This window comes from Ambystoma mexicanum, chromosome 2q (genome assembly GCF_040938575.1).
Source record: "Ambystoma mexicanum isolate Mex_15411 chromosome 2q, UKY_AmexF1_1, whole genome shotgun sequence".
In the NCBI taxonomy this organism is placed as follows: Eukaryota; Metazoa; Chordata; class Amphibia; order Caudata; family Ambystomatidae; genus Ambystoma; species Ambystoma mexicanum.
In genome coordinates, this window is record NC_090924.1 from 1,485,835,273 (window position 1) to 1,485,860,760 (window position 25,488).

Here is a 25,488-nt window from a genome sequence, read left to right on the forward strand (position 1 = left end):
TACTTTGATGAGTAAGATGGGAAAATAAGGTAAAACTGTTCCTTTCTTTTTGGGTTCGAATCCAATCTTGCATTCATAATTTTAACTTAATGGAGGTGGGTTAGTTATTAAAACATCTTCTGTTGAGCCTCTTGTTTACAATATGCTCTTACAAGAACTCCACCACTTCAATAAAATCCATTCTCCATCACTTTACAGTACCACCATCTTTAATGATTGGAATATAGGCAGCACATATTCCGCTATGCACTATCGATACACATGCATAGATTCCCAACAGGCTAACCCTTAGAATGATATCAGACCTAACTCAAATCTGATCACTTGTACTGGTATCCAAAAAAATACCTTCCAAAGTGGACCATATCTTCTATGAAAGGGCAAAAGAAGCTTCTGCCCCATATGACATGATAGCAGTAGCCTTCAATTTAAAGGCTGGTACTACATGCATCCACGAAGACCTTGCATAGCGCTTAAGAATATTCATAGGCCGAGATGTCGACATTCTAATTTCAGCTGCAGTCTCTTTACATTCGGGGCGTCAGTGATACTAGAGTTAATGCACATGCCCACATATGAGACGGTTTCTACCATGTGTACAGGTTCCCGATTCAAAAACCATTTAAACGTATCCTTGGGCATAACACAGCCTGGTTGTAATATCAATACCTTCCATTTTGGGACATGTATCATCAGTCCGTTTAGCAGTGCATAGGCTTGAAGCTTCGTTGATTACAGCTGCCAACCAATAGGGGGGGTTGGATCCAGCATATAGGCTTTATGTAAATGCATCCAAGTTTTATATTTCGGTCTCCTTTTTTATCAGCACAGGCACCAGGTCTCCAGACAGAAGAAGCTTTTATACATTTACGATCCACTAGAAGTGTCTTTTTAGCTGCCACTATCTCAGAATCAAAGACATGATGATGTTGGCATTTACTGGTCTACCCTGTAAGAAACCTGAGGGTATTCTCCCAAGCGGACCCTCAGAATCCCTTATTCAGGTGGCATGGGAAGGGCTGACGCGCTCGGATCCCAACCCGGGGGGCGAACGAGCGAGAAAGGATCACCTGGATGGGAAGCCCGGGGTTGTGTTCGGGGGAATAATCCAGGTGTGAGACAGTATTATACCAGGTAAGGAGGAGAAAAGGATGGGATCCCTGGAACCTTTGTAGGCTGTACCACATCTTCCCCCTTTCCTCCCAATGAAGATCTCTTGTCCAGATCCAATGACTCCTCAGAATGTAACCAATCCCCTAGGGACTCAAACCCTGTTGTACTCAGAAAATATCTCTCCCAGAATCCCTGTTTCCTGTGTCTTTCCTGAAGACTGTCATTGTCCTCCACGTTCCTGATTATTTCGCAAACCCCTAATCTGTTGTGACGCAATACTACCCCTCCTATGATATCCCCCATTCAAGTCACAAACCCTACAAAGCTCACCTTTCTGAGTCAACTAACCATCCCCTTTCTTATAGCACCTTTTCCCCATCCTCCCACGTAGGATAGTCAGAAACTCTACCCCGCTCCCTTTTCTGACACAAACACTTTCTTACACCATGAAATACAACTAACTAACACCAGAGCCATTTACCTGACATGTCCCAACACAAGGGTCAGGCAATTAATAACAATCACGCACAACTGAGGGCCCTGTTCTTTCCCCAAAGGGATGAAAGGTGGAGCACGAGAGTACACAGATGAAGCCCGCTTAGTGAGAGAAGAGGGAAACCGACGGAGGGATGTCCACAGTCCATTGTTTAAAAGTACATTGGGCCTCATTACGACCCTGGCGGAATGGGTTAACGGGTGGCGCTAATGGTGCCGGCGCCATTAAGCCCATTCCGCCTCATTACGAGGTTCCCTCGCGGGACCCGATGTGGACGCCTGATTTTACCAGATCTCCAGAGCGGGTCCCGCGAGGGGACCAGCGAGCTAACAATTGGCTGGTCGTAATCGGCCCGTTGTTAGCTCCCGCTCCCATTCCCATTGAGCTCTATGGGGGCTCAAATGCGAATGGGGAAGGTCCGGGCCTGGGTTCCCTGTAGGGACAATTACCGGTCCCTCCAAACTCAGAATGGCCCGGTAATTCCCCATTCAGGGAACCCGGACCCGGTTTTGGTGGCAGCCATGCCCTTATTAAGGGCATGGCTACTGCCAAAGCCGTAATGAGGCCCATTAAGTCTTCTAAATGTAACAGGTGATGGTTTTTCTGAAAGGCCGTAATGAACCCGACAGAGTGAGGCAAACCGGAGAAAAGGGTCTGCACCCGCAAGAGGGGGATCCAGGGGTGAAAAATCATCACAGGAGTGCAATCAGAAAGGAACTTTTGTATACGGTTTTGAACATACCAGGCCCTTGGAAGCAAGAGATCTAACCACCGAAGGAACTTTTTGTTGATCTGAACCCGGAAGAGGGGGATCCAGGGGTGAAAACCCATCACCCAATGACAAGTGAATTCCATAATGAACCTGACGGGGGAGGCAAAAATATGAGAAGGGTCTGAGCCTGGAAGAGGGGGACGCAGTTGTAAAGTCATCACCCAATGTGCATTGGAAAGGAACTTTGTTATTTTTGAACACATCAGGCCCTCAGAGGCAAGAGACATTTTGTAGAAAAGAGACTTAATTACCGGAGGTCCTGATACCAGACAACGGAACTGTAGTCTTGTGCTGGGAAAGCTCAAGAATGTGCTGAGTCATGCCTTGTCCCGTACTCAAAATGCGGGGAAGGGAGACACATCCTGATGTATCATTTATGAACACTTTTTCTTTCGTGTGAACACTATACCACATTTTTGCATTTAGCTGTAGGGATTGACGATCAGTTTATTAGTCTAGGCCCTTTTATTTGACGAGTTGACACTAGGACTGCCTTATTATTATTTGCTGGTCGTAGGATGCTTCCATGTTGATTGAGGTTTAGATTAGGTGTTTTTCCCACCTGCATATACAGTTTAATAAACACCCTTGAACTGTGTGTCTTTACTGTTGCCACCATGAGTTCAGGGACGTAATTTCACCAAAATGCCAGGGGTAGCGGAAGTGACATCACACAACCCATGACCCCCTGATGACATCACAGGAAGCAATGTCATTTGACCCCACCCCGAAGTGATATTACGGGAAGCGATGGAACACGACCTTTCACCCGTTGACAAAACATGAAGTGGCATCACATAACATTGTACACTATGAAAAATATGCTTACGATATCACTATAATGTGATGTACATTTCATACAAAAATGGATCGACATATGTATCGTTAAGATCAGTGTGTATAGGCCCATATCACCAAATTACTGTGAATGCAAGCAGATGTCCATGACCAAATGATAATGATTTGTTATTATATAGCACTTACCCTTAGGCGCTTTACATAGAAAAAATATACACCCAATATCACTCAAACTGAGTCGGTCCTCATTTATCGACCTCAGAAGCATGAAAGGCTGAGTTGCAGGGTTTAAGAACAGACTAAATCAGTGACTCACCCCCTGAAGTGTGCCTGAAATAAACCTTTAATGAGTCTAGCAATTATTGTATAGAATTCCAGAAAGACACATTATTTGGTATTCCTATTCTTCCTTATTTAGGGTCAGTGCTGAAAGTGTTAGACTTGTGGCACTCCTGTTCTTATTTTTATTATATTTTTTTTAAGGGGCCTGAACAAGAAAGCCAGCCACCCCAGAAATTAAGAGCCACAGCCCAGGAGCTTGAATTTGAAGAAAACAAAAAGTTGTCATTTTTTTTGTTTTTTTTTAAGAGATCGCAAGGGAAGTGAGGCCTCAGAGGTCGCAGTTGCGACCTCTGGCGACCCCTAAATGACGTCCCTGCATGAGTTCCTTACAACCTTCACCTTTTTTTTTCTCCATAAAACATAATAGCTGGGGAACATAATTTAGAATTCATACACATTTCACTCCCAAACAGCTTAATGATATCTATGCTCTATTGTACGACTTCATTCTCAGGCGATTCCTTCCAGAGTTGACCACAACTTCAGAATCCTAACGTCTTGTTACCAATTCCATATTCATTTCCCAACAAACTCTTAAAAAGTCATGGTCACTACAGTGGTTGGCACTTCCTGGAACTCCCCAATGGATGGCAATATGTTACTGTTTGCAGAATGTTTGCCTCTAGATCATGATACCACCCATCACATCACCATTCAGCAATGTTCAAGTGCAGAGAGAGAGAGAGAGAGAGAGAGAAGGGATGAGGGAGTGGGTGATAGGTGCTAGGTGTACCCAGAGGGAAGTGCTAGGAAGTGAGCAGCTGAAAGTGCTTAGGTGAGAGGTCAGCTGCCATGAGTGCAGTCCTATGGTGGCATAGGCCAGTGGGTGCCTTGGCAAGTGCTGGAAGCGAGCTGAGGCTGATGGCGATTGGGTGTGGGAGTCCAGGGTCCAAAAGGACGCATACAGGCCCTGGTCACCAATCCCAGCAACTGTGTGGTTTAGCCGAGATGCGTGGATGGAGGAGGTGAAAAGGAAAGACTGGAGGAGCTTCTGGAATTTGAGGAGATCCGGCTCAAGACAAAGAGGATGAGGGAGGTTGTTCCATACGAGGGAGGAAAGGGATGTAGAGGTTTGAACTATGAAATCTCCCCAGGCCCTTTTTATTTATTGCACCCGTGGCTAGATGTAGTTTGGAGTTACCTTTACTTGTACCCGCTCACACCAGCTGATATCTATGTTTTGTTTATATTTGTTGTGACTTAGTCATTTCAGCGGAATGACATCATCAGGATGTGATGATATACACATGTGTCGGTTTCATGGTTCTCCATTGTGCCCATTTATACAATGTAACATCCCACTGCTACAGTTTCCAGCTGTACGCCAGGGGGAGACCAAATAACAAATCACTAAATTGCAAGGTAAGAAATGGCTGAGTGCTGTCAGCACTCTCAGTGCAGCATCCCTTACTTATTAGTTTACTGGGTTATATATATTGTTGTTGTTGTGTATAGCTTGCTTAGGCTATAAGGAATGTTGTGATGTCATGTGGAGTGTTGGTCCCTGAATGTCCGAATGTGTGGGTGAAGGTTGTAACCCAGGCAGTTGGTGTTCCCCTGCCTGGGTGATGGGCTGCCAGTGTTTTGTCCTACTAAGGTAACTCTCCTGTAAACTATGTAACTACCTGTGAAGATACTTAAGAAGCTGGTAATAAACCTTACAAGTGTTCCCAAGCAGGCTGAATGCTGCTTTATCACATATATCCCTACAATAATTGACCACCATTTGCCACTTGCCCATAGGACTCACACTCAGCAGTTGCTTCCATAAATAGCAAGAACTCATTGCTCATCACCATTGTCTGGAAACACTAAAGGCCAGTGTTCCGCCTTTTTCTTCCTGGTACTGTCTTTTCCAACGAGGGTTTCTCTACTCCATTTCTCTTGGTGTAGACAGGTTTTTCCTCGATGAAGTGGACATTGAGGCCACCGTTGAACATAACAAATGCCTGAACAATACAGGATACGACTCCTTCCTACTCACAATTAACTACAGGATTCACTCCAGGCAGGTAGACCCACCCTACTTGATTTCTGCACCTACACTGTCCTCAATGTCTTTGCCTTCATAGTTTACCCACTGGTTATTCATTGCAATAGTTGCAATGCCAGTATGGAATGAAACATGTTGGCTGTTGGCCAGTATGGAATGAAACATGTTGGCTGTTGGCCAGTATGCAGTGAGGTGGCCACCGCCATATGAAGGGATCACAGGTGCCTGGTCGTTCCCTCTTTGCGTAGCACCAGGGCAGGTTTTGGGTCCTCATTTACATTAGCTTTTGTATATAAGCACCACAAAAAAAACTGTTCTTGTGATATTCGATGGTTAAGTCAACTTTACGTAACCAGGATTGTTTGTTTACTCGTCTCATGTATTTTCCTTCAGGGGTCACTGGAAAATCACGGCAGTTTGATGTGTATTATAATTATTGCTTCACAGTTGCATAATTTTGGGGAACGTTGCCTTGATTTAAACAAAGCTGAGACAGATCATTTATTTACCAGGTTTGTTTCTGACGATTGTGATCCAATTAAACAGGTAACCAGCATAAGTAGGGGGGCGTTCCTTCGGTCTCACCGCCAGATGACCTCACGAGTTTTGCAATGTCATTCTCCAGTGACGTCAGCTGGCGTCTGGACAGTTACCTATATAGACACCCCCCCAAACCCCACCCCCACACTGTTTGCTTTGGCACCTGCGCAGTCTGTCACATTTGGCATGAAGTGCATTTCAAATGCATGTCGACCTTCAGAATTGTAATGTGAAAGGCATGTATGAGGCAGTATTAGATCTGTACATTGACCCGAGGCTTTTGAATGTAAAGCTACACATGTATGTTGTTTGCTTGTTTATTGATTTGATAATGCGCACCAAGCCCTTGGGCAGCTGGGCGCAGCAGTACAGGAAATCTCAAAGCTTAGTTACAGTGCCTGTCATAATTTAGTACATACAAGTCGTTACAGTGTGAGGTACAATGCATGATACAGTACAGTCATTTGATATAAAAGTGGATAGAGTGAGTGAGGTGAGGTAGTCATTGCATGCATGTTATATGTGTTTATTGAAGAAATATTGATGCACACAGAATATGATAAGGGGAGGGTGTGTGAAAGAGAGTAAGGGCAGTGTAGAGAGATCTACAGAAGGGCTACACACTAGGGATGTAGGTGGATATCCTAATATATAGGGACAGAGAACAGACCAATGCAAGCACATACGCCCCCTTCAATGTTCTGAATTGAATAACAGCATTGCTCAGGTAGACGTTACCTCGAAGGGGTCTCCCGCGCTGAAGTCAAAGGAGAGGATCAGGTCCACCTTCCTCTCCGGGCGAAGAACCAATGGATAGGCAGAGTTTATTGCCAAGCCAGCATCGATTAAATGTATGTACTCCTTATGGGCAAGTTCACTGGGGAAAGCGGTATCTGGAAATGAAAGAGAAGATGCAGTACATGTCCAGGTGCATCAATGCATATCCCCCCCTGCAATGCAGTGATGCCATGCAGCCACCACATGGCCATATGCACCACTACACTCCCAGAAGAAATACTGCACACCCCCCACCCCAATGCCGTGATGCCATGCAGCCACCACACAGCCATGTGTACCATTACACTCCCAGATGAAACACTGCATGCATACCCCCCACCCGTCATGCGGTGATGCCATGCAGCCACCACATGGCCATATGCACCACTACACTCCCAGATGAAACACTGCACACACCCCCACCCCAATGCCATGCAGCCACCACACGGCCATGTGTACCATTACACTCCCAGAAGAAATACTGCACACCCCCCACCCCAATGCCGTGATGCCAAGCAGCCATCACACGGCCATATGTACCACTACACTCCCAGATGAAACACTGCACCCACCCCCACCCCAGTGCCGCAATGCCATGCAGCCACCACACGGCCATGTGTACCATTACACTCCCAGAAGAAACACTGCACACCCCCCACCCCAATGCCGTGATGCCATGCAGCCACCACACGGCCATGTGTACCATTAAACTCCCAGAAGAAACACTGCACACACCCCACCCCAATGCTGTGATGCCATGCAGCCACCACACGGCCATGTGTACCAATACACTCCCAGAAGAAACACTGCACCCCCCCCCACCCCAATGCCGTGATGCCATGCAGCCACCACATGGCCATATGCACCACTACACTCCCAGATGAAACACTCCACACACCCCCACCCCAATGCCGTGATGCCATGCAGCCACCACACGGCCATGTGTACCATTACACTCCCAGAAGAAATACTGCACACCCCCCACCCCAATGCTGTGATGCCAAGCAGCCATCACACGTCCATATGTACCACTACACTCCCAGATGAAACACTGCACCCACCCCCACCCCAGTGCCGTAATGCCATGCAGCCACCACACGGCCATGTGTACCATTACACTCCCAGAAGAAACACTGCACACCCCCCACCCCAATACTCCCCACCCGTCATGCAGTGATGCCATGCAGCCACCACATGGGCATATGCACCACTACACTCCCAGATGAAACACTGCACCCACCCCCACCCCAGTGCCGTAATGCCATGCAGCCACCACACGGCCATGTGTACCATTACACTGCCAGAAGGAAACACTGCACACCCCACACCCCAATACCCCCCACCCGTCATGCAGTGATGCCATGCAGCCACCACATGGGCATATGCACCACTACACTCCCAGATGAAACACTGCACACACCCCCACCCCAATGCCGTGATGCCATGCAGCCACCACACGGCCATGTGTACCATTACACTCCCAGAAGAAACACTGCACAACCCCCACCCCAATGCCGTGATGCCATGCAGCCACCACACGGCCATGTGTACCATTACACTCCCAGAAGAAACACTGCACACCCCCCACCCCAATGCCGTGATGCCAAGCAGCCATCACACGGCCATATGTACCACTACACTCCCAGATGAAACACTGCATGCATACCCCCCACCCATCATGCAGTGATGCCATGCAGCCACCACATGGCCATATGCACCACTACACTCCCAGATGAAACACTGCACCCGCCCCCACCCCAGTGCCGTAATGCCATGCAGCCACCACACGGCCATATGTACCATTACACTCCCAGAAGAAACACTGCACCCCCCCACCCCAATGCCGTGATGCCATGCAGCCACCACATGGCCATATGCACCACTACACTCCCAGATGAAACACTCCACACACCCCCACCCCAATGCCGTGATGCCATGCAGCCACCACACGGCCATGTGTACCATTACACTCCCAGAAGAAATACTGCACACCCCCCACCCCAATGCCGTGATGCCAAGCAGCCATCACACGTCTATATGTACCACTACACTCCCAGATGAAACACTGCACCCACCCCCACCCCAGTGCCGTAATGCCATGCAGCCACCACACGGCCATGTGTACCATTACACTCCCAGAAGAAACACTGCACACCCCCCACCCCAATACTCCCCACCCGTCATGCAGTGATGCCATGCAGCCACCACATGGGCATATGCACCACTACACTCCCAGATGAAACACTGCACCCACCCCCACCGCCACCCCAGTGCCGTAATGCCATGCAGCCACCACACGGCAATGTGTACCATTACACTGCCAGAAGGAAACACTGCACACCCCACACCCCAATACCCCCCACCCATCATGCAGTGATGCCATGCAGCCACCACATGGGCATATGCACCACTACACTCCCAGATGAAACACTGCACACACCCCCACCCCAATGCCGTGATGCCATGCAGCCACCACACGGCCATGTGTACCATTACACTCCCAGAAGAAACACTGCACACCCCCCACCCCAATGCCGTGATGCCATGCAGCCACCACACGGCCATGTGTACCATTACACTCCCAGAAGAAACACTGCACATCCCCCACCCCAATGCCGTGATGCCAAGCAGCCATCACACGGCCATATGTACCACTACACTCCCAGATGAAACACTGCATGCATACCCCCCACCCGTCATGCAGTGATGCCATGCAGCCACCACATGGCCATATGCACCACTACACTCCCAGATGAAACACTGCACCCGCCCCCACCCCAGTGCCGTAATGCCATGCAGCCACCACACGGCCATATGTACCATTACACTCCCAGAAGAAACACTGCACACCCCCCACCCCAATGCCGTGATGCCATGCAGCCACCACATGGCCATATGCACCAGTACACTCCCAGATGAAACACTGCACACACCCCCACCCCAATGCCGTAATGCCATGGAGCCACCACACGGCCATGTGTACCATTACACTCCCAGAAGAAACACTGCACACCCCCACCCCAATGCAGTGATGCCATGCAGCCACTACACGGCCATATGCACCACTACACTCCCAGATGAAACACTGCATGTATACCCCCGACCCCCCATGTAGTGATGCCATGCATCCACCACACAGCCATATGCACCACTACACTCCCAGATGAAACACTGCACCCCCACCCCAATGCAGTGATGCCATGCAAACACCACACAGCCATATGTACCACTATACACTCAGATGAAACACTGCACCATGATGCCATGCAGCCACCACACAGCCATATGTACCACCACACTCTCAGAAGAAACACTGCTAGCCCCCACCCCAATGCCGTGATGCCATGCTGCCACCACATGGCCATGTGTACCACTACACTCCCAGATGAAACACTGCACCCCCCACCCCAATGCCGTGATTCCATGTAGCCATCACACGGCCATATGTACCACTACACTCCCAGATGAAACACTGCATGTATAACCCCCACCCGCCATGCTGTGATGTCATGCATCCACCACACAGCCATATGTACCACCACACTCCCAGATGAAATACTGCATTCACCCCGCCCCAATGCAGTGATGCCATGCAGCCACCACACGGCCATATGTACCACTACACTCCCAAATGAAACACTGCATGCATACCCCCCACCCCTCATGCAGTGATGCCATGCATCCACCACACAGCCCACAGCCATATGCACCACTACACTCCCAGATGAAACACTGCACCCCCCCCCAATGCAGTAATGCCATGCAACCACCACACAGCCATATGTACCACTACACTCCCCGATGAAACACTGCATGCATACCCCCACCCTCAATGCAGTGATGCCATGCATTCACCACACAGCCATATGTACCACTACACTCCCAGATGAAACACTGCACACCACCCCCACCCCAATGCAGTGATGCCATGCAACCATCACACAGCCATATGCACCACTACACTCCCAGATGAAGCACTGCACCCCCACCCCTATGCAGTGATGCATGCAACAACCACACAGCCATAAGTACCACTACACTCCCAGATGAAACACTGCATGCATACCCCCCACCCTCAATGTAGTGATTCCATGCATCCTCCACACAGCCATATGTACCACTACACTCCCAGATGAAACACTGCACACCACCCCCACCCCAATGCAGTGATGACATGCAACCACCACACAGCCATATGTACCACTATACACTCAGATGAAACACTTCACCATGATGTCATGCAACCACCACATGGCCATATGCACCGCTACACTCCCAGATGAAACACTGCATGCATACCCCCCACCCCAATGCAGTGATGCCATGCAGCCACCACACGGCCATATGTACCACTACACTCCCAAATGAAACACTGCATGCATACCCCCCACCCCTCATGCAGTGATGCCATGCATCCACCACACAGCCCACAGCCATATGCACCACTACACTCCCAGATGAAACACTGCACCCCCCCTCCTAAATGCAGTGATGCCATGCAACCACCACACAGCCATATATACCACTACACTCCCCGATGAAACACTGCATGCATACCCCCCACCCTCAATGCAGTGATGCCATGCATTCACCACGCAGCCATATGTACCACTACACTCCCAGATGAAACACTGCACACCACCCCCACCCCAATGCAGTGATGCCATGCAACCATCACACAGCCATATGCACCACTACACTCCCAGATGAAGCACTGCACCCCCACCCCTATGCAGTGATGTCATGCAACAAACACACAGCCATATGTACCACTACACTCCCTGATGAAACACTGCACCCCCACCCCTATGCAGTGATGCATGCAACAACCACACAGCCATAAGTACCACTACACTCCCAGATGAAACACTACATGCATACCCCCCACCCTCAATGCAGTGATGCCATGCATCCACCACACGGCCATATGCACCACTACACTCCCAGATGAAACACTGCATATTGCATTGCAGCCCCCACGTGGCCATTTGTACCACTGCACACCTCGCGTGTCAGACTGGGTGGCTTCAGGTCACTGGATGGCGTCTGAGCACTCGTGCCTTCGTATTGCTCGCCAAAGGGGCCTTGCGAGTAGGAGAGTGTGATGCAGGCGTCCATCTAAGCACACACTCATTCAGCTGCCCACCCTTGCTTCCGGCAATAGACTCAGGGGGTAAGGGTTTGCCAGTTAGTCGGATGAGCCCCTTATAAATTGGGTCCCCCACACTACTCGATGCCCCCACTTTCATCACTGTGTATATTCTACTTGCATGGACTTACTTTCCATCACACAGCAAGCCAGCACAGAGAGGTCCCCTCTACCGTCTAGTGGATGCAATATGTCAGTGGAGTCTGCAGGCTTCCTTCTGTGTTGAAGCCAGGTGTTGGTGGGGCGCGCCTGGGTCCTATTATAAGTGGGAGATACTGTGTACTGTATATTGTGCTCACAAAACAGCATGTTTCTTTAGGCTGTTTACTGTAAAGCAAGTGTGGCGTATTGTAGTAATGCACACTTCCCACTGGAATGTGAAGGCACACTGTAGTGCTTACATCTCTGTACGCTTTCCAAAAGGAACACGTGTTTGCATTTGTAGGCACTTGATATGGGCAGACCTGGTTTCCAGGCGCTGTGCTTTACAAACAACATTCATTGAGGTGGGGTATCTCGGACTTGAGGTGCCAAACAGTCTGTCATGTGGGGTCAAGTTGAGGCCAAATGAAAGACACCAGGTTAGGATTGGGGGAGGTAGAAGGAGGTATTGGGGCCGGAGGGTGCCTCATCGCCTAGTTGGCATCTTCACTAGATATAGCACAGAGAGATCACATATTTGCCCAGAGTCACACAATGTGTTGCTGCAATTCCAGGGCCGAGAGTGAAATGCAGATTATTAGATGGGTTGCAAAACCACCGGATCACATCGATACCCCAAATATTCTTATTAGAAATTGAACATATATGAATTTGGGTAGATGGAAATGGAGGAGGCAAGGGTCATCAATACTTCCAGATGCCATTGCCATCGAGAGTGTGTTAGCCGAGGCTCCTCTTAGTAAGGGCCACTACATGGTCCAGGAATGCCCTAGGGCTTTCTGCCCTCAGGCACAGCCCATCTTGCGTCTCAGCCGGGAGAGTTCAGCCGTGCTGTCCTGCCATTAGCGAGTACTTGATGGCATGCAAGGGTTTAATGAGGAAGAGGCACAGGGGCACAGGATCTGCCAGGCTTTGAAGTTCCAGCAGGGAAGTGTGCCCCAGAGTGTGCCCAGTGTGACCCTCTCCACTTTGCAGTGCCGTCTTTATGAGACGTCGCCCCAGCAACACTCGGTGGCAGCCGGGCAGGGCACGGCAAGAGAACCGCCTCAAGCAGCTGTGCACGTAAACACATCTTAAAGCAGGGCTGCTGCCCGTGCCCCTTTGTTGCAGGCCAGGCACGGCACCACAGAAGAGTACAGCTTGTCAGACGGGTGACTCCCTGGATTTGGGGGGTTCATGGGTCTGTCCTGTGTCAAGATGTCCAAACTAAAGTACATCCTGTGTCCGTAATCCTATTCGGGCCCTCACCCTCTAAATAAACTCCAAGGTGTAAAGGCTATGGTCTCTTGATTTCTCAAAGTGCTCAGATGCTCAAGTTCAACACGAGTTCAAATCCAAAAAGAAGGTTTCCAAATGCACAATGTTCACAATTTCAGGGAATAGCTTCCTTCCCAGACTCCTTGTACCAAAGAATACCGGCCCAAGAAGAAGATTCAGGTTTCCAAGAGGATTACACTCTCCCCTGGGTGTACTCACTTCCTTTTGGGAAATCACTCCCTTGCCCAACCTTCCTCTTCACTTCAGAATCCTGCGGGTATCACTCTTCCTAGGGATTCTCTCTTCCTTGTGCTCAGTTTTATAACAGTTCATACTGTCAAGGGCATGGCCTTGCTCGAGATCCTCCTTTCAACAGTTCCCACAACAGTTCATACTCTCAAGGGCATGATCCTTCCTTGAGACCCAGTAGAATTTGCACCAATATTTGTCTTCACCTGGCACAATGCACTGGCAGGGCTTTATTACAGAGTATTTTGTTTTAAGGGGGTGGGGGCACAACCTATTCTTCACTGGTTCTACAAATGCTTTCACTTCTTTAATGGCTTTCATTTTGATCTCTCGCTGCGTTGTTATGAAGCGGCGCACTCGGTTAGACACCTCTGCAACCCACTTGTGTTTTTTTGGTTTTACTGCTAGTCTCTGGCATTCACCTCGCTTCGGTTACTTTAATTTTGTGATAGTCTTACAGAGCGGCACGCACTCACAAGCAACCCGGTAACCCACTTGTGTTCCTTGGGCTTACCAGTTCCCTCCAGCGTTCCTTTGCTCCTCGCTGCGTTAGCGTATTGCCTCTCTTGCACCCCGATAAGTGCTGCAGTTTCACTGACCCTTCTTTCTCAGTGTGTGGCTCCTGCTGCTCTCTCCCCTCAAGTGGTGAAATGTCTGCACCTTGGCTTCCTGTTCCCTGATTCAAGTTTGCCTTCCTGCCGCCTGCCGCAGCGCGCTTCCCTCCAGCATGGTATTTGGCTTCATTAAGGGTCACGAGGCAGAATGGAGTCTGCAGTTCTCCCCTCTCATTCACTTCATCAGCCGAGTCAATTTTAAACGTCCCGGCTTGATTAGACCTTTTCCACCAACTAGACCGCTGCGTTGGTCGCCTGGTCCTGGTGATCATTGCTCTGTTGTTCTTTCTCGTGTCAGTAGTTATGGGACCATTTCTTGAATGGCGTGGTGGATGCGGATAGTGAACTTCATTGGAAGTGATCCTCACTGCTCCCTGCCTCTTCCTCATCTCAGTTGTCAATATATCATCGCAATTAGGAGTTTGGAAAGTAGTCAAATAACTTTCCCAAGAGGATGGGGAAGAGTGTGACAATATGCCATTAAGGCATGTAGAAGTGAGTAACCATCCATGAAAGGAAAGGGGGGGGCAATGTAGCTTCCTCCGATGATGCCCTGCCATCTCTCTGAGGTGTACCTCCCCCTGGTGGTCCTCCCTCATATAGACGCCCCCAGGGTCAGGGTCAGATGGAGGCTGCTACTCCCTGCCCACATAGTGAACGTCTACCTGAGGGATAGAGGGGGAATGTGGCTTCCTCCGACAATGCCCTGTCATCTCTCTGAGGTGTACCTCCCCCTGGTGGTCCTCCCTCATATAGCCGCCCCCAGGGTCAGGGTCAGGTGGAGGCTGCCACCCCCTGCCCACATAGTGGGCGTCTACCTGAGGGAAAGGGGGGTATGTGGCTTCCTCCGACGATGCCCCGTCATCTCTCTGAGGTGTAGCTCCCCTGGTGGTCCTCCCTCATATAGCCACCCCCAGGGTCAGGGTCAGGTGGAGGCTGCCACCCCCTGCCCACCTGACTGACAGAGGTGAGGGCATTGCCAGACCCATCACAGGGTGGTACAGGCGGCTGAAGATGTGAACCATTTGCCTGAGGCAAACGACTTCTTACATTCTGTGTCGGGAGGAGCTTCAGCTGAAGACAGCAGCACAGCAGGAAGAGAGTGGTCCCGAATGTATAGGGGATCCGAGGGAGCAGCTCTACACGCATTCTTATCCCACAGGTTCACTGCTGTGTCAGGCCAAGGTGTGAGCAGAGAAAGTGAATCCATTTCTTAATGGAATTAAGCAGTGGAACAGATTGACTCGCTGGCTTTTTCTTTTTAAGGATATCCTCAACAAAGTCAAGGTCAGGCACCACGTCCTGAGAGAGTAACTCAAAATGTTCTGAATATCACAGAACAGCAGCTAATCATCCATAAGGGATGTGTCCCGCAGCTGCACAACAGGTGCAGCGTCTTGGACAAATATGTTCTGGCTCTGCCTCCTGAGTGGGGGTTGTAGGCCAAGGACCCTGGTCATCGTTGTCATTAAGCCACCTGTCTGGGTCCCGAGAACTAGGATCCTGGACGTCGTCTCCCTCATCTGGGATACAATACAGACCCTCATCCTGGCCTTATTGATCAGCAAGAAGAATATCAGTGTGTTTACGTAAGGGGGAGGTAGTTTGATTAGGGGGTGGGGGTAGTTTGATTAGCAGGAGACTGAAGTCTAGGTTATTTAAATGGCCTAGATTCCTCATCTAAGGAAAGAGATCTTTCAGGAAATCTGTCAGAGAAAGAAAGGCATTCAGACACCTTCTCCCTGTTTTAGGAGTCTCAGGGAGTGGAAAAACTGCCTCATCTACAACAGGACTTTGTCGACTCTAAGGCTGGAGATGAAGTGAAAAAGGCCTGTACATATCCTTGTGATAAAGCAGGAGGGGAATCCTGTGTCCCAGTACTACGGGTGCCAGTCTGCTTAGGTGTTTTGGAAAGTGCCTCCCTTAATTTAGGATGAGTTTTAGCTCTCAACGTGCGTTTTGACATGTCCGAAACATCCGAAGATTTAGAAGTAGGAGCAACATGAGAAGTTGAAGAATTCGAACCATGCACTGCACGCAGAGGCGGAAGTGCAGTGGGTTGCGAACCAGTAGGTTCTCCAAGTTTAATCATGAATTTTGATGTACCTGCAGGTACAGTGAGCTTCTTTGACGGTACCGTCAGAGATCGCCCATGGGATGTGTGCTTAGACTGTGTGTGTGTGTGAGTGTGTGTGCCCCTGTCACCAGTGGGTGGGACCCCCGTAGCAGTGGTTCAGCATGGCCAGTGGGGCTGGGGACGCGGGAATATGAAGACTCCACAATCATGTCTTCAGCATCCGGACTTAAGCCGTGGCTGCTGGATTGATCCTCATCTGACAAAGCGCTGGTGTGGGAATGGGATTCGGCCTGCATAGAGTATGATATGATATGTTATTTATAACGCGCTTAATACCCAGAGGTTTCTAAGCGCGGACCCAGGCATCGAACCTATGTTGCACCATATCGTCCTGCTTCCAAGGCGAGCATGTTGCCACTGAGCTATCCTCCCGAGACATAGCCTACTGCTTAGTATGCCGTTCTTTAAGCACTTTAGGCTTAAAGAGTCGACCGACCTAGCAACGCCGTCCATTGTGGTCACAAGGCAAAAAGGTGTTACACTCGTTATGAGTGCCCCTCCATGGGAACATCCCTTTACAGGAAGAACATTTAAACGAGTTCTCTCCATCATCAGCTATAAACAGAAGAGCAGCCAGACAAGGCAAAGTAGAAGTAATGCCAAGAAAAGGCATTGTCTAATGCAGGAATGCCGGGAATAAGGCCCCCCACATTCCCTACTGTCTAAGGACGAAGCCTGATGTGAAGGAAGCAGCCAGTTATCGAGAGTCCAGAGGAAGTCTTCAGACGATAGTGGAAAACAGTCGAAGGGAGGACGAAAGTGCATAAAAAGCTGGAATGTAGTTCGATAATATAATAGCAATATATCTGTATCACGCTACGAGCTTCGCATTACAAGACCAACCAATCCAGCGGAAAAAAACAATCTTGGGGACCTTGACGCGTAACGGATCATTGGGTACACTACATGTCAAAGAAGGGATAGTGTTACAGTCACGCCCAAGTCGACATCCCCTTTTGATTTTCGAAAGAAAAATGCAACACTCTGCGATTACAACCAGATGTCGGACTATATCCACAGCATGTGATTCTAAGCAGATTCTCAAGCATCAGAAAGAAAATGACACATGAAATGAGTTAAGAGTGCAAAGGAAACTGTGGCTGCCTAGTGAGCAGTGACTGCACATCCCAGAATACAGCCTCCCTCTCGGCCTTGATCCAGAGATGGCCCACCCTTGCATGCTGTACTGTACTGTCCTGTCCATTAGCAGGAAGCCTCACTGTGCTGTTTTTCATTTCCATCACACAGCACTGCATGTGTGGGAGATTAATCCTGTGCTCCTGCATTAGCACTGTCCTGAGCTGCCAAACAGCCGTCCAATCATCTTGGGGAAGGAGAAGATCTATAAGGGTGCACTGATGCCTTAAGGGAAGGAGAGAAATGAAACTGACCTGCAGAGCGCCCTCTTGCAACACAATACGTGTGCTAATTCTCTTCGAGGGGTGTGTTTTGCCAATGGTGTGGTATTAGATTGCAAATGGCATTATAGAAATACCAAGAGGTAGCAGGCATTCCCGGAACTGTCGAATGGTGACCCAGCGCCATAACCGTTATCCAGCTTCTCGATCATCGCTGGAGTGATGGGATTAGCCATGGCAGGGAGAGCAGTAATGGACCGTAAACTACTGATACAATTCACAATGAATAACTCTGTGTTGTCCGGAATGACATGCTAGAGAGGAGAGGTAGCCGGATGTTGGGGATGAGCGCAGCCCTACAGATAAGAGGTGAATCTGCCACTTTTACTCCCCATAAAGAGGAAACCGGTACATAGGAGCAGGGGAGTTGCTAGGTCTGGAAAAGACCAGGGGCTACGCTAATTCCAGGACTGTCGGGACTGGGGGCTAGCTGGCCTTTTAGTTGTAGCTCCTGAGATTCTATCCAGGGCTACAACCAAAAGACCAGGGGCTATAGCCCCCTTATCCCCCCACTAGCAACGCTCCTGAATAGGAGCATGTGCACCCACACGGCTCCATGGATGTGTCTGGACCAGTCGTGCTAGCATTACTGCCTGAAGGGAAGAATTCACGCGCCATCTTTTAATGTCCATGAATAACTAGGTGCAAAGAAATAATTATCACACACATATGTTCACTGACTTATAAAATACTCCCATTGGGAAATGGACTTACATTTTTACGACCCAAAAAATAATTTGACTCCCATCTTTAAAACATAGGGAGTAAAATACTCTGACATGGGAATCTTACCTGGGGCACTGGATAGGCCATTCAACTCCACATGAACAGGTAAGTGCGTCTCCCGGAGTTTGAACCAGACTCAATGACATCTTTAGCACTCAATCACACCACACAGTACCCCTAGAACATGTCTCTGGGGGTGTTGCTTGATGTAAAGCCCCTTGGTGTGGACAGATCTGTGCTGCCCATGACGCAGGGCTGACCTGGCCAAAACACACTCCAACACTAAATTTTATGACAAAAAAACAAAAAAGGCCACAGGTACACAATGGCCAGCTACAATGTCCATGTCATAGGGAGAAGTTACCCATCATCCCGTGAGACCCCATTCATCAAATACAAAAAAACACAAAAACAAACGCAGCCGAAGAGTACCCCACTGGCCCGCTTACAGCTGGTGTCATTGAGATTGACCGATCTTCCGTACCCACCGCTAGGTATCCTGAATGAAACCCCTGCCACTGTATCTTGGTATCCGGTGGTCCCTTTACTGTACTATACACTGAATGGAGAATCATTGCTGTTACCAATGGTCTATAGGACAATGTTAGGCGGAAACCTGTGCAGTTCCCTCTGGGACCACTGCAAAAGATTTAGGACTACAGGTGTTTGGCAGTAAACCCACTTGGTAGCAGTCTGTATCACGCAGATGCACTTGGTAGCTGTGGCTGAGTAGTCAGACTTCCCTCAAGAAGAGTTAGGCAGTATGTGGAGTATACAAAATAGGGCAATTTACACAGTAGAACAAGCAAACACGGACAGAGCTACGGTGTAAAGATATATAGTTATTTATTTATAAAAACACATCTATGGAAAACACACTGGCACTAATACGGCAAACAACTTCAATCACAATTGCTATAAGTAAATCAATCCCCCTAACAATAGTTCGACAAGTCTAGGTTCAACGGCACCACTTATTTGCAGACAGAGGTGAATGCTTTAACCTAGATGGCACTCTAGTATTCGTTAGGACGGGAGAGACAAAGGCAGGGTATGAAATCAACTCGGTACCAACACTTTTACGAACAAATGCAAGGCAAGTAAGGCAGGGTCTACTGTAGATCGCAAAGTTCAGAGGCCAGGCCCACTCGGAGAGAGGCAAGGCGATATGTCCCAAAAAGTATCACAGTGGAAATGCACTTCGAGTCTTTGTCGCAAATTGTTATAGAAAGATTGGACCAGTTCAGAACAGAAAGTTAAGAAGGCTTGGAGGCGACCCAATGGAGAGGCGAGGATTAAGACACCTCACGCTAACCGACACAAGGGAAGCCAGGCGGACACGGTACCTTGTTTGTGGAGAGACAGCTCCGGCGGGGGCAGTTGTTCCTGGTGGTGGATGCAAGTCGGGGCTTTGCCAAGAGAAGAGGGGCTCTCGTCATCGAAGGAAAGTTGAAGATCGTTGCAACACCAGGGAAGAGACCAGCCGCAGAGTGCTCCGTCACAAGGCACCACCTTTTGGTCGCGGTACAGGGGTTAGTGGCTATCCGGTTGCCGGGGTGCTCTGCACGGGCAATTCGACCACTACGTCCTGGAACGAAGAAAATAAGCAAAGGGGACTGGTTGTTCCCACCAGTCAGGGGAAGAAGACTATCCGGCCGGGAGATCTCCTCTGTCGTCGGGAAGTGGTGAGACGGTTCAGCAGGGCTCCACCGGAGGTGTCGTCGTTGCAGGTCGGCTCAGCTTTACCCTCATTGGATTCTTAGGTCCTGTGGCGACTTCTGAAGATCCAGTCCCAAAAGCCCTGCTTTTATGCAGAAAATCCCCATTTATTCAGCCTAGCTGTCAATCAAAACACGCTAAGTGGTGAGCGGGGTGGCTTACCACTAGGGCCAATCACACCAGAGTGCGACCGGAGTTGGCAAGGCAACTCAGTCCAGGGTGCCTAAACCCCCTCCCACACCCCCTGTGGTACCCAGACGGAATGGCACCACTTTGGAGGGCCTCTGTGCAGAAGCCTGCCAAAAGTGGAACAAAGGGCTCAACCTTTGGTTTAGGAGTCACAGAGACGAACACAGACGCCATTTTAAAAACCGAGTTCTGGCAGAAAATACCAACCGATAGATTTATTTAAGATAAATAAACCGGTGGTATGCTATAGATTAACGAGAAAGAGTATTAACCTCCAACAATGGGAAGAATCCCATAGGGTTATATTCGGGGTCGAATATAACGAGTAGTTTCCACTGCCACCAGCCAAAACTCGAGGAGGGGGGACGGGACAGTGCCCCCTCGAATAACAGACCCAGGAGTAATCGAATTACCCCTACTAGTACGTCCACAATAGGATGGTTTGTACTAGTTCTGTTAGTAAATTTAGATCTAGTAAAGCCAATGGTGACTTTACATGCCCTGGGAGACAGTAGTCAGTCCCAGGGTATGGAGTCTATGGTGGGGATACTCTAGGACGCCCCAGTGTTACGGCACGAAGGGTGCGGTGTAACACACATAGTAAAACATATGAGACCCTATGGAGTAAAAGACCCCATAGCTCATAGAACACATTGACATTCAAAGGAATTAACCACATTCATGTCCAAGAGTGGGAGAAAAAGAGTCTCACTCTTGGCAGGATGGAAAAAAACAAACTCCAGAAATCCAGCAAAGCTGCTGGGGGACTCACTAGGTTAGGAAATTCAGCCTAAACAGAGAATTCTCCCTAACAGACAGTATGTGTCCCACAGTGCACTTGTCCAGCAACACACAAGCTTGTGTACAGGCACGTTATAAATATCATATCATATCTCCTGACACAGATGCAAAAGGGCACAGTATCTTTGTGTGGGCACTTCAGTGATAGGAAAAGAGAAATAAAGGAGCCCGAGGCCACTGAATGATATGGGGAGTCCATCATGGTCAAGATGGCCATGAAATATCAGTCAAAGTCACATCTTGACAACACCAAGTGGACAATATACCCATGGGGTGTGCACAAGTTACCCAGAATATAGGTTGCACCTAACTGTTGTTGGGACAGCCAGATGACCTTCGATCCCACATCGCCATGTGACCCATGGCATATTCCGTTTGCAAAACTGGCCACCACATGTACCACCACACAGCCAGGTGACCCATTGCAGGTTTCCTGTGCAAAATGGTGATGCCATGTGGCCACCACATGTACCACCACACAGCCAGGTGACCCATGGCATATTCCTCTTGCAACACCGACCACCACATGTCCCACAACTTTAAGCAAATCACCAGGTATACCCCCTGGTGTATCCATGCAATATAGTGATGACATGTGACTTCCACATGTACCATCACAAAGCCAGGTGGCCCATTTCATATTCCCTGTGCAACACGGTGATGCCATGACTACCACGTGTACCACCACACAACCAGGTGACCCATTTCATATTCCCTGTGCAACATTGTGATGACATGTGACGACCACATGTACCACCACAGAGCCAGGTGACCTATTTCATGTTCCCTGTGATCATGGTGATGACATGTGACTACCACATGTGCCAATGCACAGCCAGGTGACCCATCCCATACTCCCTGTGCAACATGGTGATGCCATGTGACTACCACATGTGCCACAACAAAGCCAGGTGACCCATTTCCTATTACCTGTACAACATGGTGATGACATGTGACTAACACATGTGCCACCACACAGCCAGGTGACCCATTGCATATTCCCTATGCAACACAGTGATGGCATGTGGGCACCACATGTGCCACCACACAGCCAGGTGACCCATTCCATATTCTCTGTGCAACATGTGATGACATGTGACTACCACATGTACCACCAAACAGCCAGGTGACCCATTTCCTATTCCCTGTGCAACATGGTGATGACATGTGACTACCACATCTACCACCACACAGCCAGGTGACCCATGAAAGGGCACATTTCCAATTCAACCGGTTCATCACGCTTGTTTTGCATATAGTCAGGGGAATCAAGGCGTGCGAAAACGTCCTCTAGATCAACATACTCCTCTGTGTAACCTCAGCAGTTCTGCCAAAAAGTAGAGGAATGGGGATTCTTTATCTTCTGCACAACTTCGAAGACATTAGCTGAGCCATTAGGATTAACCTCAGACCCCTCTTGCCTCATGAGATCCTTTATTTGGCTTGTAGTTGGAGATTTCGAGATATTGCTGTATTCGTCCCATTCGCGGTACTCGCACCAGGACGCTGTTAGACCTGTGTCTTCATCTTTGACTTATTCGACTCCTCCATAGGTAGGGGTGAGGTCGAATATCCTCCAGCTCCTGCACCGGCCCCACTAAACCCTTCATTATAGTAGTTAACGATAGGCGGGTGCTTAAAGGGTTGCAATATATCAGACCTGCGACTTGGAATATCGCGGTCAATTGTCATAGCGGATTCAGATATCAGATATCGCCTCAATGTCCCTGAGGGGATCTTGGATTTCCACAGAGTCATTAGTAACATTGCCGAAGCCACAAACTGCATGGGCCCTTCAGCGGAATGAAACGTTGTCTGTTTTTCCAAGCCATGTAGAAAAGAGAGTCATGCACCAATAATATGAAGTGTGTCAAGCGGGGGCGTAGGTGTAAGTCAGGACGGGCACCACCGGTACTTGGGAATAGGGATCGAACACAGAGAGCAGGAAACAATTCACTCAACAATTTTCGCTTGCAGGCTCTCCAACAGTTGAGAGTAATTGGAGTTTATTCTGTCATTCAGCAGATCTGATTGAAGTCCACAGCATCCCAGCTCCGCAGACTGCCAGACTGCACCACTCAGCATCACTCCGTGGCTTGCTCCATGAGGATTAGGGTCTTGATTTACAGCTCCACCTTCACAGGATAGAGAGTGGAAACAGACTTGCTGCCAGACTGCACCACTCAGCACTACACAAATAAATCGGCAAACATCTGTCTAGAAGTGGCAGTAATTACCAGTTCTATCGAGGGGCAGCAGGGCAAGAAGGACAACAGGGACACAGTAATTTGGGTATGACACAGGTATGTCCCCAGTCTAAGGCAGATGAGAGGGTTTCCGAGGGGCAGGCGAGGATTTCCACGAGGAAGTGGGTTATTCAGCAGCTTCAGAGGAATAGGTCCTTGGTTTAATGGGCTGATGGGAAATCATTCTGGAGGGTTCTATGGGATTCAGTGTTGGTTGTGTGGAAGGTTGGGACATGTGTCACGAGATTGTCATGACCGACTGTAGTACTTTTACATGGGAGCACAACAGATGCAAACCACAGCCCTGCCATATGCCCCAGACTCTGTGCAATTGCAGCAGGCATGGGTTGAACAGAACCCAGCGACTGGGGCTGTACAGGCCTTTGGGATCCTGACGACCATGCCAGGACAAGCATCGGTGCAGACATAGGACAAGAATCCTTTACCCCAAGGAACCGTTACTCACTACACACGAGCAAGTGTTTTTGAAGGAAACCCATTTACTCTCCCTGGTACCAATATGTACCACGAGTAGGACAGCTGACAGGGGTCTCTAATGTGTCCAGTCTTGTCCGTTACCACCGAATCGGACAAGGAACCCCGGATAGGTGTGCAGGTAGTTGACTGAACGTTCTCATTTATGGTTGACACAGGGGCTACAACATCTTGCATTAAAGAAGGTGAGTTACACTGGTCAGGCATATCAATGGACACACAGGAATTCATTTGGGCTAGCCCATCGGTTCGTTATACTGAAGATCTTCGTATTAAGGTAGGTAATCATAATTTATGAGCCCCTTTGTTTTATTGTACGGACACCTCAGCAAATCCTTTGGGAAGGGACATCCTGAGCAAGCTACAGATGCCAATTGCTTTCACGGAGGAAGGAATTGTATGCTCGACTCAGGGGTTGTGTCCGGTAAGGGAAGTAGTGCATTTTCAGGGCTATTGTAGTGACAGCGCGATTAGAGGTGTTTCCGTACATACAACACTGTTGCTTTATGGGTTGATGGTTTTGTTGTGTTGGGTCACGGGGATCAGAAATCAGACTGAGTTTTTATTTCTGCCTGTTGTGCCACAGGAGGTAACACCGGGCACCATAGTTATGATTCTCTTAGAGGCTGTAGTGATCAAGAAGAACAGGGTGGTTCTCTCAGGTACAGATGAGGAAGTCGGAGAGTGGTGCATAGGGATGTGTCCGACAAGCAATTGTTTGAAGACACTGAAGATGCAGGAGAGATGGTCTTTGAAATTGGGGTGCATTGGCAGGTAGCGATAGAGCAGAGGGAAGTACGACAGACTATGCTCATCATTAAAAGTACATTGCCATTTTGGAAGAAGGATTTGGGAAAGGTGCCGAACCATTTGTGGACCAGTAATCCTCATGATCTGGGGCTGCTAAAGAGTGTTGGAGCAGTGCGAATACAATTGAAACCCGGTGCAATATTAGCAGGCGTTAAGCAGTACCCAAAGTCTAGATAGGCAGACAAAGGGATTTATGAGACCATTATGGCACTGTATAAGCCAGGCGTAATACAAACATTTGTATCCCCATGCAATACGGCTATCTACCCTGTGCCGAAGGCAAAGGGGTCAAGCTGGAGGATGGTCAAGGATTTGCACCCCCCTCACTAATATTGTTAAGGTGGAATTTCCAGTGGTACCAAATCCTGGCACCATTCTCTGTAACATCCCTACTCGGTGAACCCATTTATCGGTTTCAAAAATGCATTTTTCTCTGTTTACTTATACCCTGATTCTCAGTACCTCACTGCGTTTATGTATCGTGGTCAGAGATTTGAGCACACAATGTTGCCCCAGGGGTACTGTGAATCTCTGAATGTCTTTAATAGGGTGGTTCAGATGAATATGGGGAACTTACATGTGTTCAGTACCGTAATTGTGTGTGGATGATCCATTAGTCTGTCACATTTGAGAGGAGCAGTGTTGAATAGCCTCAATAACACTACTCACCCTGCGTGGGGAGAAG

The 25,488-nt window shown here is 48.9% G+C and overlaps 1 protein-coding gene across 3 annotated transcripts in view; it reads right to left on the bottom strand.

Annotated features, from left to right (window-relative positions):
• Positions 1-25,488, bottom strand: part of LOC138570308 (cytosolic phospholipase A2 gamma-like) — a 642,279-nt gene that overhangs the window by 30,071 nt on the left and 586,720 nt on the right. For all 3 annotated transcript variants that reach the window (XM_069649085.1, XM_069649084.1, XM_069649086.1), the window contains one exon: positions 6,793-6,947. In XM_069649085.1, coding sequence (XP_069505186.1) covers positions 6,793-6,947 — 155 coding nt within the window. The remainder of the gene's footprint in view (positions 1-6,792; positions 6,948-25,488) is intronic.